Source organism: Triticum aestivum, chromosome 2B, assembly GCF_018294505.1.
Source record: "Triticum aestivum cultivar Chinese Spring chromosome 2B, IWGSC CS RefSeq v2.1, whole genome shotgun sequence".
In the NCBI taxonomy this organism is placed as follows: domain Eukaryota; kingdom Viridiplantae; phylum Streptophyta; class Magnoliopsida; order Poales; family Poaceae; genus Triticum; species Triticum aestivum.
In genome coordinates, this window is record NC_057798.1 from 803,455,466 (window position 1) to 803,472,162 (window position 16,697).

The 16,697-nt window shown below is 47.2% G+C and overlaps 1 protein-coding gene across 1 annotated transcript; it reads right to left on the bottom strand.

Annotated features, from left to right (window-relative positions):
* Nucleotides 1-582: 582 nt before the first annotated feature.
* On the bottom strand, nucleotides 583-15,606 carry LOC123039731 (protein NRT1/ PTR FAMILY 5.10-like). The gene is made up of 3 exons (XM_044462764.1): nucleotides 15,465-15,606; nucleotides 15,161-15,378; nucleotides 583-1,863 (listed from the first exon to the last, which is right to left on the bottom strand). The coding sequence occupies exons 1-3, from the start codon at nucleotides 15,604-15,606 to the stop codon at nucleotides 583-585; spliced, it is 1,641 nt and encodes a 546-aa protein (XP_044318699.1).
* Between the last annotated feature and the right edge of the window lie 1,091 nt (nucleotides 15,607-16,697).

The following is a 16,697-nucleotide window of genomic DNA, read 5'->3' on the forward strand; positions in this document are numbered from 1 at the left end:
ACACAACTGTTCTGGCTGCTGAGACAGCTGAACATCCATCAATCGTCTCACAAGACGAAGCCAGGCCTCCCAACTATTTCCCACTAGCGTCCTCCGAAAACGAATATTGAGGGGAGTGGATTGTAGGACTGTTGCAACGTAGGCATCTCTACGTTGAACAACGTTATACAATGTAGGATATTGAAGCGCAAGGGGAGTCTCGCCAAGCCACGTATCCTCCCAGAATCTCGTAGCAGCTCCATTTCCGACTAAGAACCTTGTCCTATTGAAAAAGAGTGATTTGACTCTCATCAAGCCTTTCCAAAATGGTAAGTCAGTCGGCCTTAGTGTCACCTGGGACAAAGTTTAAGAGTGAAGATACTTATTTCTATCTACCATATTAATTAATATAGCGCTGGTGTATGCGGATATACATTTCTATCTACCCAATTCATGGAGTGAGAAATTCTTTGTAGCTCATTGATCACCTGGATTTGTAGACACGCATTCATAATTTATCGTCCCAAATTTCAGTATACAACAACATTTTTGTAAGGGAATGGCAGGAGCTTTGCATTTTGTAGTACATGGTAGGTCCTTGCTTCAGCGGAGCCTCTTGTGGCTGTAGACGTAGGTGCTTGCGCACCGGAGGAAGAGCGCCAGCTCAGTGGCGCTGAGGCCGGCAAGCAGCCAGTAGAAGTAGTCGAGGTGAGCACGGTTGAGATTGTCCGCGAACCAGCTGTCGCCACCACCGCTGTTGGTGATGTGGTCGATCAGGGATACCAGAGCACCACTGATGAAGTTGCCCATGCCTATCACGCTATAGTAGAGGGCCATGCCCAAGCTGCGTAGCTCACTGGGCATCTGGTCGTAGAAGAATTCCTGCATCCCGACTTCCGCGAACACGCCTGCCACACCAATCAATACATATTGTGGCACCAACCACGCCCAGCACATTGGCACTATTGCGTCAGCATTGTCCACCAGCCCATGCTCGTGTGTTGTCTCAAGGCGCCGTATTTCCACCAATGCCGCCACCAACATCGTAGGCAGGGTCAACGTCATGCCCGTGCCAACGCGTTGTAGTAGCGTCAGACCCGACGGGCTGCCTGTCATGCGCCTGAGCATCGGCACCAGCACACGATCATATATGGGAACAAACAACAGAGTTGTTGCAGCCCCTAACATTTGAAGCACCGCCGGCGGTAACTCTAGGCTGCCAAAGATGCGGCGGTCCAGGGTGCGAGCCTGCTTGTTAAAGAATGTCATGAACTGCGCAAACACCACACCATATGCCAGGCATGCCGCCCAGATTGACAGCAACCGTACCACGCCACGTGCCTCCTCCTTTTTTACCGCATCCTCTTTCTGTTCTACCTGGTATTCTTTTTGGTTACCAAGCAATGAGCTCAAAGTGGCATTGTCATGTTGGGCTAGCGCGGCAAGGCTACGAGCAAGGAGGGCAAAGGGGTTCTCAGCACCGGGAGTGGGTGCATAGAGGCGGTATGTAGGGGTTCCAAGGAAGAAGACAATGAAGGCACCTAGCATGATGGCGCAGAGCATGCCAAACCCAATTCCCCAGCCAAGGTTCTCCTGTATGTAGCCGACTACACCAACAGAAATAGTGATACCTATAGCTAGTGAGAAGTACCACCAGTTGAACAAGGAGCTGCGGGCGGCGCATTCCCTCGGGTGGTTGGGATCGAACTGGTCAGCGGCAAAGGCCAATGCATTTGGATTGTCCGCGCCCTGCACCATGGCGATGAGGTACAGGGAGGTGTAGAAGAACGCCACCCGCAGCGACAAAGGATGGGAAGAGGTGTCACCCGACAACGATGGATGTTGTGCCGTGAGCACAGATGCTAGAGTGATCATGGCATACCACTACACATGTAAAAAAAAATTAGTTGTCAACGTTTGCTTCATGGTCCACTCATAAATAATACTTCCAAAACTGCAAGAAACATTTTCTTTGTGTATAATTTGAAGACATGTTCTAAACCAGATTAGTAACGACGGGAAAAAAGCCTCCCACACCTTACCAATCGGCTTCTGAAAGGGTTTCATGAGATAGTTATCAAATTTATGTGAATATGACTAATACTTGCATTTATTAATTCCATGATTTTCATACGTACATGAGAGAAACTTAATAGATGTCAGGCTCATCGGACGAATATAACTCAGACACACATATGAATGTCTTGTAATAGATATTAGTATTGTGGTTTTCCTAAATTCATACAATCACATGTCACCCGTTTTAACTTCAAATTATATGTTCTCAAACAGTAAGCTAAAATACAATAGAAACTGCTTGTTTCTTATATTACAGTTAGTAGTCAATTTTTTATTTAGGTTGGAATGCATGGATAGGGCAATTCCTTGTCTTTCACAAAATCTCTAAAATATTCTACATCATAAAAAGTTTCTACTTCCTTTAAATTGCAAAAAATCATGGTAATTTAGTTATAGATCTTTAGTAAATTCAATTAGGCTTTAATTCTAACACTTTATCCACTATGAAATCTCCAAAAGTGCTCCCTTTAATTGTTCGAGTTTGTGAGGTCTGAGAATCAATTCGACATTTTCCAGGGGAGATAACTACTTATCTTATTAATCCCTTCCTCTCTATAGCTAATTAATGTATAATGGCATACAACACTTGTGCTTGCAATGTCAGCACAACCTCCACACTCACCCTCCTAAGGGCCGCCTCCTCCTCCCAACCCTAGCCACCCCTCCTCCTCACCCCCTTCCCTCCTTCCTCCCTTGCCGCCACCTGAGGCAGCCGTCAGGCAAGCCCGGGGCGCCAAGGATGGTGGCGGCGAGGCCTCGGTTGCCTTGCTCATGTGTGGGAACCCTGGATCTGGAGCGGCGACTCATTGGCAAGGCACAACTGGCTAACAGCTGTGCGGGTGGTGGATCCGGTGTCCCGGCCGCGCGGGCGGCGGGATCTGGTGGTTGTTGGCGGCCGGCGACGGCTTCTGCGGCGGTCGGTGTGCGCATCTGGCACGTCCCTTCCTCCCCTGTTCGGCGTGCAGGCCAGCCTGGTTGGGCCGCACTTCCTCTTGGTCGCCAGTTCTGTATAGGAGGTGCTGCTGGTGGCGAAGATCTAGTTCGGGAGAAATCCCTGGCGGGCCATGACCGGCCGCACCGATGGTGACGCATGAGGGCGCCGTTTCCCTCCTTGGAGGCGTCGGTACGGACTGATCTCCTCGCTTCACCTTCCCATAGGTTTCCCGGGCGGAAGCCCTAACTCTGTTGGGCGGCGGCGGCGCTCACGATGCCATTCCCTTCTTGAAGGCGCCGCTTTAGGAACCTTGGGGTTGGGTGGCGCCTGTGGGTGGTGGGCGACAGCGGTGGTGCGGCCTTTCCTAGCATGGATTTATGTTCATTGCTTGGAGATGGAGTCACGTAGGTGGAGGTTGTCGGCTGGCGTCATGGTGGCGTCAATGGCGGAGGACCTGCCAAGGCTCGCGTAGGTGGAGGTCGTTGTTTGGCGTCGTGGTGGCATCAATGGCGGAGGACCCGCCAAGGTTGTCACCTCAATCTGCTGTAAAGATGGACCAGTGGAACATGGCGGCGATGACACATGTGAGTTCGTCAGACCGGTTTGAGCCCCGGACCCAGCAGATGGCTCGGTCGGGGCCTCTGGATTTAGATGTTAGGCTTAGGTGAGAGGTATGGGTATGTTGCCAAGCTTGCACCCCTTCATCATTTGGATAGGAGTAGCGGAAAATGCTGCCAAGATGGCAAATTCAGGCATATTGTTGTTACACTTTGTAAGGTCCTCAAAAATCATCAATAACATGGCCGTATGCATCTCCCGGATGCAGAGGCTGGGGGTCATCCTCCTTTTTGAAAAAAAAAACTTGTGCTTGCAATGGATAAATCAATTGATCATGTTATACAACTGATAACTACTACATGGAGTGCAACGTTGATGCAGAGGCCGGGGATAACCTCCTTTTCGAAAAAGAACTACTACATGGAGTGGGTGTTTTTCACGCGTAATTAATTGCACATCCTAATATTAGTGAATCGAGCTCGATGGCCCTGGATTTACAAACATAAAAGTAGGGAGTACTTCTTAGTTAACGAATGATTGTTTTGAATTATAAATGTATTATCTTCAATTTAAAATTTCAATCGCCTCGAATTCTTTTCACGCGACCAAAAGGTAAATTTCCTAAAATCCTACCACCACAACCTCATCTGTACCCCCAAAATCACCTCTTGGTGTTTTTCTCTCCAAGACATTTGCCCTACCTCCATTCCACAACTTTCCTGACTCGATGTCCCTTTGTCCAACTATGCCTTTCTACATATGAACCCTAATGTTAGCCCTACAATAGATGGTTCTGGCCCCAGTTTCTATAGAATGTAATAACACTTCATAAAATACATAGTTCTACGCTTCTTTTGGGACTTTCACAAGCAGATTGTTCATGTAGAGGGTTTAAATAGAGCACATACGATTCTCCTCCGCAAGGGCATCATTGGTAGAGATATCAATGACTATTGACACATCCCTCTCAAAAATTGCCTGCCCAAAGCCACTGCCAAGCTTCTAACTACCAGTCTAAACCCCCTAACCCCCTCCTTACTCATAGTGATCAAGCTGGATTCATCAATGGCATGCCTATCTGAGAGAATTTTATTTACGTGGAATCACTCCAGAAAGGTACCACTATGATCTTCAAAACACGATTCCCATAAAGCTTTTGACTCCATTGTTTGGTACTCGCTTCTCCTAATTCTTACACACATGGGTTTCCAACCAGCCTGGTGCTCTTGGATTCACACACCACTCTCCTCCGATAAAACGGTGGTCCTCCTGGGTGGTGTCCATGAAAATTGGATTAACTGCAAAATGGGCTACATCAAGGTGATCCGATCTCCTCTTACCTCTGCATCATTTTTCTAGACTTAGCACAACACCAAATGCTCATAGTCCACTCAGATGGCCTTACAACGCCCACCCCGCAAACCTAACATACCCCTACCATCCTCCAATACGGAGAAGACAAGATGATTCTATCCCACGCCTCCTGGAGGTTGATAACCAGTTTAGGACTATCCTCGATGACTTTGGCTAGCCATTGGTCTTTCGCTAAACGTCCACAAAGCCACCTTTCTCCCCATTTATTGGAAATATGCCCTAGAGGCAACAATAAATTGATTATTTTCTTATTTTTCATGCTCATAATGAATTTTATATTTCTATGCTATAATAGCAATGGTTATTTAATATGAGATTCAAAGGAAACTCAGTTGCATATGTCAAAACATAGACACCATAAAGATCCATAATCTAGCCTCCAGGACTAGCTTATATTGTTGATGATCTTGTTTACATGATCATGGGCATTTTCAATGTGACAAGGATGCCAACAATAATGAGAAGATATTGTTACGAGATCAGTGGTGTTCGATAGACCAGACTTATGAAGTACTGCGAGATCGCGTCGTATAAATTAGTATTGATATTTTCTATGAAGTGTTAACGTTTACTTGCGTCCTTAGACCACGCGAATATCATAGACATGTGTATCAGATGGATAATTTTGATTTTGCCAACGTCACACCATAACTGGGTTATTATAAAGGTAGATGACGGGTATACCAAAGAAGTATGTCATGATTCTCGATAGTTCAAGACTGTGATTAGCACCCCTAACGATGGAGCGATACAGTTTGGGCCCACTAAGTATTTTGTTATCCAACATTGTCTGGCCAGACATAGTGATTGACATCACAGGGATACAAGATGTAGAAATAGAAAAGAGAACAAAATTGGTAATGAGGATAACTAGGTATAGTGATCATAGTGTTGATCACGGGGATACCGATAAAAGTCTTGCATTGGGTTTTATAACATATCTCGAAGCAAAGAGAATTGTATGCGATAAGAATAGGTCCTCTCAATGAAGATCTTCATGAATATGTGATAATCATTAAGTGTGTCTATACCTATTGATAATTATTGACTGAAGGGTGTTCTAGGTCATGTCCACATGATTTAAAACCTATAGGGTCACACGCTTAACCATTACTGGTTCCAAGAGAACTAGGAGATAATTGATTGTGAGAAAAGGGCTTTTGAAGGTGCCTTGGATGATCTCAAAAGTGCCCGGGAAGTCCTGGAGTGTCCCTGTGATGTCCAGAAGTGTCCCGAAAGGTGTCAAAAGGTTTTAGAAACTACTAGGATGTTCTAGAAGGTTCCTCATGGGCCTACGGCCTACATTCATGTGGCAATGCCGCCCATAGGGTCCCATGTCGGCAGCCCCAAGGGAAACTTGGGTGGCAGGATGAATTTCGCTACTCCCACACAATTGTTTATAAACACACCAACCCCTCCTTCCTCTGGATAACCGCAAACAACCACGTACCCACTCCCTAACAAATATCCTTTGTTCTTACCAATAATGGTCTTACCACCTTCTTCTAAGAAAATACTTGGCTCCTTAGCCAAACCCCTTATGTTGTCTCACGGATCATGCAAAACATGCTATTTTTTTTATGCTGCTACGGCGGGCAAAAGCCAGCCTGAACAATTTTCATTTTCAAAACCAAGGTCGAGATACAAACACAACGGCTACAACAACAAGTAGCACCCAACACACAAAGAAAGGAACAGGGAACATTAGAAGAGGAACCAGAAGCAAGCTATGACAACAAGCCGACGCCAAGAACTTAGCACCCATCCTTAGTGGGAAGACCGAGAAAGAGCGGGGACTAGCATTGTTGGATCAGACGAAAGGAGATCCGACACCAAGAAGATGTTGAGAAGAAGTCGCCTGCTGCTCTGTGATGACTCAGCACCTTGAAGAACTAGGAGAGTCACAACCGCCGCCGAAGGTTTTCCCACTGCCTAGCCATGACGTGACAGCGAGGTCCGCTGACCGTGTCGAAGGGCAATGTTACGCCGAGACAGCCCTGCACCTCCTCTGGGCCACACCACTGACTCATCAAAAATAGAGAGAACCAGACTATGCGAGGCAACAAAACCTCAGGCATCATCGAAGGGCACCAAAACTCCGAGTAATCACCGCCGCCACGAGCACCCAAGAGAGAGGTCGACCAACAGCACCAGGATGACCAAGGTAAAGGCCGCCTTCATGTATCACTTCCACCATCGCCACCAAACAGCCCAACAAGCCAACCACGCTCCAACCGAGACACCAAGCAAACCATGACGAATCCATGGCTCAAAGACAATGCCCCCAAGGGGGAAACGACATCTTCGATGTTGTGATCGTCCAATCCATGGAAGGATTTTAGGCTTTCGCCCGGAGCACACCAGGAACATGCTATGCAGCTTCACAATGACGCCTTCAAGAAGAGAAGCGGCACCCAAGGGCACTGCCATCATCGCTGCCGACAAGGTCAACAGTAGGCTTTTGCCCGAAGCATCGCATCCCAGACCTCACCGCCGCACGCAAGCCGCCGAGTCCGGCAAGCACATGAGCGCGATACCTCACCTCCCCCAACCAGATCACAGAAGCATCCTTGCCGGGTCCAAAAGGAGGCCCACCACAGACGCCCTTGCTCACCTTAAGCAATGAGCACTGACGCTGACAGAGGAAGGATCATTCCAGGCCACGGCACCAGCACCACCACAGTCCTCCACCCGCACCATCCCTTGTGATCAGGCCGCTAACACAAGAGGGGAAAACTAGGAGCTAGATCGGTGTCCCCTTAGTTGCCAGCCAGAGCAGAGACCACCCCCACCGCAGACCACCGCTCATCATCTCCCTGCCGGCCTGCAACCTCCAATACCATCCCGCTATAGGCCCTCAAGCCACTGCACGAGCAGCTGACGGCCGAGGCCACACTCTGAGATGCCAGATCTAGGCATGGTAATAGCAGCCGCTAGAGGCACGACCTCCTGAGAGAGGGTGCATCCCCTCCAGGCAAGACGCGTAGCCAGCCTGAGTCCGCTGTCCTCCACCCCCTTGCCAGCGACCTGCGCCGCCGCGCACCACCGCACCGCCACCACACCGCCACACACGTACCCGAGGCACCGCATCCTACCACCTCGCACCAGCCGGACAGTTTCCCCGCCGCCGCCTTCCCTGGATGCAGGAGAGCTTTGCCGTCTGGAGCCTCTGGTGGTGGCAAAGACGAGGAGGGGGCTGGGGGAAGGAGGCGGCGCTAGGTTTTTTGCCCCCGAGTCGCTAGGTCGGGGGATGCGGGGGTCCAAAACGGGCTATTGTCTAGCCTACCAAACCACATTACTAATGTTGCCTTGTTCAAGTTAGATGTTGTGCTATCTTTATTGCATGATTTTGCTCCAAACGACAGAAATGATGAATGATTCCTAATCCGGCCCCCTTCCTCTACAAGCATGCTTACTCCTTCCTCACGATTGAGCAGGAAAAAGACTCCAATGCACCTCTTATTTGGAACTCCAAGATGCGAGTCAAAGTATAATTTTTTTGGGTGACAACTCTTCAAAGATGGACTAAGTTCAAAATGAAACATCTTACACATGAAAATCCACAATACATCCTTCCCAAGATGTGATGCCTGCTCCGAGGATGTACTCACTTATTCATCCAATGTCCTTGTGGTAAGGCCCAATGCCCACCTCCATTGACTGGCTTTGGGTTGTCCCCTTACGGCTCATCATCGACAATGACTTATGGCCATCAGTGGATCTTTCCATTCTGTGGAATATTTGGGACTCGAGGAACTCTTACGTCTTCCACGAACACACTCTGTTTTTTGCTTCATGGGAAAAACTTCTGATCTATTCATCAAACAACATGGAGTACAAAGAATACTAGATGTGAGAGAAATTACATCCATGTATGTAGACACCCAGTGACAATTATAAGCATTGGAGTGAGCCGAAGGCATGCTGCCTCCATCGCTCCTGCCTGATGAGAACTGCATATCGGAAGGATCTAACTTGTGGGCACACTATCGCAGCCAAACGAAGACCAGGTCCAAGAAGATCCACCAAAGACAAACACCGATCGACTACCGCGAGATCCGTCGGTGAAACACCTCATCACCGCCACCCCCCCCCCCCGCCACCCGCCCCAAAACGCTAAGCGCACCATCTGGGCGGGGGGAGGGGGCGGCTAGGTGAGGGAGGACCTTATTCCATCTTTAGGGGGCCACTGCCTCCTCACCTTCCAAAGCAAGATACGAACCCTAAACATACTAAAAACACCTAAAACTGAGTAGGAGCGCTCCCGATGTCAAGGGTCGGGATCCACCATGCCTCCATGGCCTAAGGCCATAGGAGATGAGACAGACCGGTAACAGCAACAGAGGGAGGCGGGAAAAACCTTGTCGCTAGGGAGTCGTTCGATGGAGGATGAAAACTTGCACAAATACTCAAAGTTTAATGGAACACAATCTATTAGTACCACTATTAGGAATATTCTCATCAACTTCATTCTTTGGTCCTGTAGAGTTAATGGGTATGTAGGGTTTGAGCCCCAATTATCCCTACCGAAATTTTGGTATCACCAAAACAAGGGAATTACCAAATATTTGAAAAGCACCACTCATTTGGATTGCAACCATTGCCATTTACCAAATATTTGGCAAAATGGATAGACCTGTTTGGTTGGCATCTAATTTTCTTCGATCCTAAGATTAGGACCAGTCAACTACAAAATGCACGCAACTAGATCTCCACCCAAAAAAAGGTTAAGAAATGAATGTGAATCGCGATAGAAGAGATGATTGACGATTGAGGTGGCTTTGAATCTTCTTACGTACTTGGACCAAATCCAGGCACTACATGAAATACTGTCAATAGAGTTTATCATGCGAGGATGGCTGAAAAAAGGGAATGAAAAGATTGGAAAATCTGACAGAAACCCCTGGATGTTCAAAGGGAGCTTCTTTACATGAACATCAAAGGGAGTTGCCACCCAAATATTTGGCGAAGGATATCTGGCGCAAGCTAATACTTTGGTAAGGCGGGCATCGCCTTAAAACCAAAAGTGCGCAATTGCGGCTGCCCGTTTGGTTGTTTAAAAAGATAAATATAAGGACATAATTTGTACAAAAGAAGATGTTAAATTTAAAATATTGATACTATAGTGTGTAAGGTCATCATGGTCAATCTTCCAAAGGAGAAATGCCAAGAATAAGTAAAGCCTAACACATGAAGGACATTTAAGTGACATGTACTTTAAAATGTAACAAAAATTCATAATTCAAAAATAGTAAATAAATAATTTTGAGGTATGTTTTACTCCCTCTGTCCTAAAATAGATGTCATAATACGAATTTCATAAGACTTCCATTCTACTTATTTTGGATGGAGGAAGTATATCATAAGACTTCCATTCTAGGAACACATATTACTTAATTTGAATTTCAAACATGCCTACATTGGACTATAACTTTAGGCTCATAAACTTGTTAGACTGTCGTCATGAGGCAACGCTAAAACCTTGTTAGTGTTATTCTTTTAGATCTGTAGGCATTAATAGTCCTTTCGCCCAAAAAAGTAGTCATTGCCCCTGCCATTGCTCCTTGATTGCTTATAAAGATAGTTCATACAACTATCTTTATATGTGGCAAGTACATCACGACATTATATAATAAATACATACATGATTGATCCATATCAAAAAAATCCATATTTGATGACCAACCTACCGTTAGTTGATGGCACATCAGCCATTTTTGAGTGGGAGAAATCAGCCTTTTTGAAAGTTGCATTATTGCATTCTACTCCACACAATTGATTCTTTTTAGATTAAATAGATTTGAAAGCAACGAGTTTCATTATTCAAGATCGTGGCCTACTGATTGTGCCGTAAGTAGAAATGTAGAAATAGTTAAATGAAGGAGGATTTCTGCTTATTTTGTGGAATGGGACCACCAATATGGGAACAAGTTACGACATACCAATGGGATGGGACGTACCACGGTCAATCCTATTTGGGCGAGGATTTGGAAACTTGCTTGTCCAGCAAAGGTTAAAATATTTATTTGGCGTACACTTCACGGCACTATTCCGTGTCGTGTTAACTTAGCTAATAGACATGTGAAAGTCTCGCCTAAGTGTCCTGCATGCTCATCTGGGCCAGAAGACACAAAACATTTGTTGTTTCTATGTGACAGAGCAAAAGAAGTCTGGAGAAGACTAGGGATTGACGATATTATCGACAGAGCTTGTAAAATAGACTATGCGGGTGAGGCAATCTTGGAATATTTACTTTCATTACCAGATCAGGAACTATGTATTATGGGCACTCGTAATGTGCGTGACATGATTGCCACATCAGCCTGGTACTTGTGGTGGGAAAGGCGCAAATTGGTACACAATGAGACTACTCAGAATGCACAACAGATATCCAAGGGGATACGCGCTCTCGCTGCCAATTTTGTTAATGCCTCCTCGCCGACGGCTTCCATTAAAAGAGGAGGATGGTCTAATCCCCCGACAGGATTTGTTAAACTTAACGTTGATGCTTCTTTTGATCACGACCTTCTCAGCGGTACGATCGGGGCGGTCTTAAGAGATGACAAAGGTAGGTTCATCGGTGGGGGAAATGGTAAGATTGACTGGTGTGCAGATGTGTTGATGGCTGAAGCTTTGGCGTTAAAATTTGGCCTATCGCTTGCGCAAAGGACGGGTTGTAATCGCATAATTATTAACTCGGATAATATGGAGGTGATCGAGACCATGAACGAAGGAGGACGATCGTCGGGGGCAGCAGCTGCAATTTTTGATGACTGTTTTCACTTAGCTTGCGATTTTCCTATTTCTAGATTCGAGCATTGTAATAGAGAAGCAAATAAAGTTGCTCATGAACTTGCCAAGTTGGCTAGATTTTCATTCATTTCTGATTGGTTTGAGGAACCACATAATGCAATTGTACCAATCCTCATAAACGATGTAATGATTATTTCTAATGAATAAAGCTCGAACTTTCTTTCAAAAAAAAGGAGGATTTCTACTTGGTTTCCATACCAGGACAGGGCGAGGGACAAGAATAAAAGGAATGTCAACACGAGCAGAATTAATTGCTTTCGCTCCACACTCCAGTCATGTGAGCTCAAGGAATTCCACCTGCAGAACAGACACTTCACTTGGAGCAACGAACGCGCAAACCCCACCTTGTGCAAGCTTGATTCCTTCTTCTGCAACGCCAAGTGGGACACCACTCACAACACTCACCTGCTACACGCCCTGTCGTCTTCCCTCTCCGACCACTGCCCATTATTGCTCGCCGATGACAAGGGCCCGAGGCGCCCGCGTACCTTCAAATTCGAGAACTTCTGGGTATCTTTGCCCGGATTTCAAGAGGCCGTCCAAAATGCTTGGACCGAGAGGGTCAGTCACTCTGAGCCGTACCAGGTCCTTCATCATAAGCTCAAAAAAACGGCGCTCCGCCTTACCGAGTGGAGCAAGCGTATCTTCTCCAAGGCCAAGGTTCAGCTACATGCGGCCAACATGATCATTCTTCGACTGGACATTGCGCAAGAGGATCGACTACTATCCCCGGAGGAGATGGACATGCGGTCTAGGCTTAAGAGGCGGGTGATTAGTCTGGCAGTCCTACAGAGGGCAAGAAAGAGCCAATGCGCTAGGATCGCAAATCTCAAGAGTGGAGATGCTAACACAAAAAAATTTCACTGTCGTATCAACGCCAGGAGAAGAAAGAATCACATTCATAGGATCAAGGATGCACATGGTTGGGTGACTGAGCATGAGAAAAAAGAAGAGATAATCCACAGCCACTTCTCGGAGGTCATGGGCAGAGGTAGCACAAGCAACGTTGACTTCAATTGGGATGAGCTGAACATTCAACCCCACAATTTGCATGATCTAGGTGACCCCATCATAGAGGATGAGGTTTTGGCGGCCATAAAAGCTATGCCGGGTGATAAGGCACCCGGTCCGGACGGCTTCACGGGCATCTTCTTCAAACGGTGTTGGGATATCATCAAGCATGATCTCATGCGTGTCATCCAATGTTTTGACTCCCTCCACACTTCCCACTTGCAATGGCTCAACTCGGCCAATGTGGTGTTGTTGCCCAAGAAGGATGGGGCGGAAGGCGTCTCCGATTATAGGCCAATTAGCCTCGTGCATGCCATTGGCAAGATTATTGCCAAGATTCTTTCCTTGAGGCTTGCCCCCCACATGGACGCACTCGTCTCCAACGCCCAAAGTGCTTTCATAAAGAAGAGGAGTATACATGACAACTTCATGTATGTTCGCAATTTCGCGCGTCGGTTGCACAAACGCAAGACTTCTGCCCTCCTCTTCAAGCTCGACATTAGAAAAGCATTTGACTCAGTCAAGTGGGAATACATCCTCGACCTTTTACAACGCAAGGGGTTCCCTTGCAAATTCCGGAATTGGATCGCCGCTTTGGTTTCATCGTCCTCTTCGCGCATCCTCCTCAATGGGCTTTCGGGCCACCCGATCAAGCATGGCCGCGGTTTCCGTCAAGGAGACCCGATATCACCGCTATTGTTCGTCCTTGCAATCGACCCCCTTCAACAAATCCTCGCCATCGCAACTCATAAAGGCATCTTACATAAGATACGCGGGCGAGGTGCCATGATGAGAACATCCCTCTACGCGGACGACGCGGCCATCTTTATGGCCCCAATTAAGAGGGACGTTGACAACCTCTCTGCCATCCTAAGGGGTTTCGGCGAGGTGATAGGCCTTTGCACCAACTTCCACAAGAGCTCGGTGGTGCCCATTTGATGCAATCATCTTCCTCTAGGGCATATTCTGAGTAGCATCCCGGCGACCCGCGCCATGTTCCCAATAAAATATTTAGGCCTCCCGCTCTCGGTCAGGCAACTCCATAAAGTCGACTTCCAATATCTCGAAGACAAGGCGGATGGTAAGTTGGTAACTTGGGAAGGACAAACCATCACAACCATTGGACACACTGCCCTTGTCAGATCGGTCATCACCTCTCAGGTGGTCTTCTCCATCACGCCTCTCATTGTGTCGCAGGTCACACTCCATAATCTCAATAAGGTGGAGAGGGCCTTCCTCTGGTCTGGTTCAGACAAGACATCTGGTGCAAAATGCAAGGTCAACTGGGGCGTGGTCTGCAGGCCCACAAATTATGGAGGCCTTGGGGTCCTCAACACCGACAAGTTTTCTCGGGCTCTGCGGCTGAGGTGGCTTTGGTTCGAATGGAAGGAGCCTAACAAACTTTGGGTTGGATTGGGCAACCCTTGCACCGAGGACGACTTGGATTTCTTCTATGCCTCAACCACAATCATCGTCGGAAATGGTGCTAAAACACCTTTTTGGGACGCCACGTGGTTGCTTGGTCGCAAGCCCAAGGATGTTGCCCCGCTTATCTATCAAGCCGCGAAAAGAAAGAGCTGGAAGCTGCGAGAAGCCATACGCGGGAACGCTTGGATGACTCACATCAAGCATGACACAGTTATCTCTGCCGCCCACATCCGAGAGCTTTTCTCGCTCCGGACACTTCTGCATGATGTTTACCTTGACGGCCAGGTTGAGGATGACATTGTTTGGAAACATGTTGTAGATGGGATATACTCGGCGGCCACTGCTTATAAGGCGCAATTTCTTGGCCTAACGCACTCGCCCATTCACTACATGGTTTGGAAAGCTTGGGCTCCCCCTAAGGTCAAATTCTTCGCTTGGCTGGCCTTGCAAGACCGGATTTGGACTGCGGACCGGTTGGAGCGGCGTGGTTGGGAAAATTGTGGGCTTTGCCCACTTTGCAAGAGGGAGCAAGAATCAGGCATCTACCTTTTCGTCAAGTGTCGCTTCTCCATTGGGCTCTGGCGATTAGTCATTGACAAGTTTGGTCTTGCGCACATTGACACCTCCGATTGGCACCTTGAGGACTCTCTTATGCATTGGTGGGATAGAAGAACCGACATGCGAAATCCAGACAGACGAGCGATGGCCTCCCTCACCATGCTCGTCTCTTGGACTCTGTGGAAAGAGAGAAACGCCCGGGTGTTTCGCCACAAGAGTGCGCCACCGCCTATTCTTCTTCAAAATATTTTGCTGGAGACCAACCTATGGGTTACAGCGGGTGCTAAGAAATTAGGCGTATTGTTGTACGAGAGTAATTGCCATGCGGTTTTTTGTAGGGTCACTTGCAATCTGTCAAACTCTATTCTCCTCTTATTTAATGAATGAGGCAAATCTTTTGCCTCCGTTTCAAAAAAAAAAAAATACCATGACGTAGAGAGTGCCGGCGAGGATGATGGATCGGTAGCGCCCCAGCCACGAGTCGGCGACGAAGGCGCCCAGCAGCGGCATCGGGGTGGCCGTTCCCGACCAGACATTCACGGCGGCAGCGGCGGCGGCGCTGGAGTGGCCGAGCGGCCCCGTCAGGTACGTGATCAGGTTCGCCGACACGCCATAGTAGGCGAAAGCGCTGGCGACCTCCATCACTTCATGCAATCCATAGCAGATTAATTAGTTGGCGCCACCCAATCAAAAGCTTAGCTAAGACAGTGCGTGCGCCTGTCGTACGTACCGACGACGAAGAGGGCGGAGCGCCACCAGCCCGAGGTGCTGCGGTAGACGGGGCGGCCACGGAAGTCGGAGACGCCGGCCAGCACTGGCTCATCGTCCGTGTGCTCCGTAAGGAAGGGAGCCTCGGCGTCCACCATTTCCATCTTGCTACACCCCTCAGTACTCTGTCGGAGCTAAGTAAGCTCCAGCTGTGTGTGCAGAATCTTGCGGTTGGGTGTCACTGTCAACGCGAGACAAAAATCTTTGCCAGCTGAGCTTATATATATGCTGCTTGCCTGCTTGTACGTTTTTTTTTTTGCACTAAATAGATTTTCCCTTTTTTTTGTGTTGATTGGATTGGTTGCAACACTTCCCTTTCTTTTCTTTCTGAAGGAAAAAAAGTCTAATTAAGTTATAAATGGATGTAGAAAAATTAATGTTATAGCCTGGCATCACGGCGGAGTTTTTTAACCTAGCACCTAATCCCTTGTTCCAAATATATAAACATCTAGGAGATCAAAATTAGTTGCGTCAAATCCATTATTAAATATACTTTCTATGTGTTGTAGATATTAGCCCCTTTTTATAGGTTCGGTCAAATATACAGATGTATGACTTGGTGAAAAGTAGAACTTTTATTAATAGGAACGAAGGAATGCTTTCACATCTTTTATAGAATTTATGTTGGTCAATATCTTCTGGCCTTACCACCTTGCTCGGGTGTAATTAGTTGTCCAAGACGACGACAATGTGATCACCATGTTCATCAAGACGGTCCGTATGTGCAATCACATAGAGTACAAACAAGCATTCGAAGTACAAAAGATGTTTTTCCATATAAAGAGATTTTAAACCTGACAATCGTTTGCTGGCTTCGTAGAAGCAGACAAATCTAGAATGCGAGGCCATTTTCCCAAGTGACAAGCAAATGGAAAACAAAGGTTGCATAGTAAGTTAGTGACTAACTTATGCAACAACACAAGAACATGGGTTCAACCTCCACACAAACTATATATGCAAAGGACATGCAGAACCATGCAAAAATAACCAAACTAATTAGTAAATCTTTAGTCACTCACCATCAACACATAACATTCGAACCATTAACTTCGCCGTTGTGAGTTTGGTATCGGTGACTCTAGCCAGCTGGAGTTCGAGGCAGCTCTTCGTCATTGATCATGGTTGCGCATAAAATGGCACCTCGAACTATAGTGGTGCGCAGCGATGCTCATGGATAAGTCCCGACCATCAACGA

Excerpts from the sequence above, each read along its gene's own strand:
- LOC123039731 (XM_044462764.1), bottom strand. The coding sequence starts at position 15,606 with ATGGAAATGGTGGACGCCGAGGCTCCCTTCCTTACGGAGCACACGGAC. Across the intron at positions 15,379-15,464 it reads CTCCGCCCTCTTCGTCGTCG|TGATGGAGGTCGCCAGCGCT; the intron begins GTACGTACGACA and ends GATTGCATGAAG. Across the intron at positions 1,864-15,160 it reads CCGGCACTCTCTACGTCATG|TGGTATGCCATGATCACTCT; the intron begins GTATTTTTTTTT and ends TTACATGTGTAG.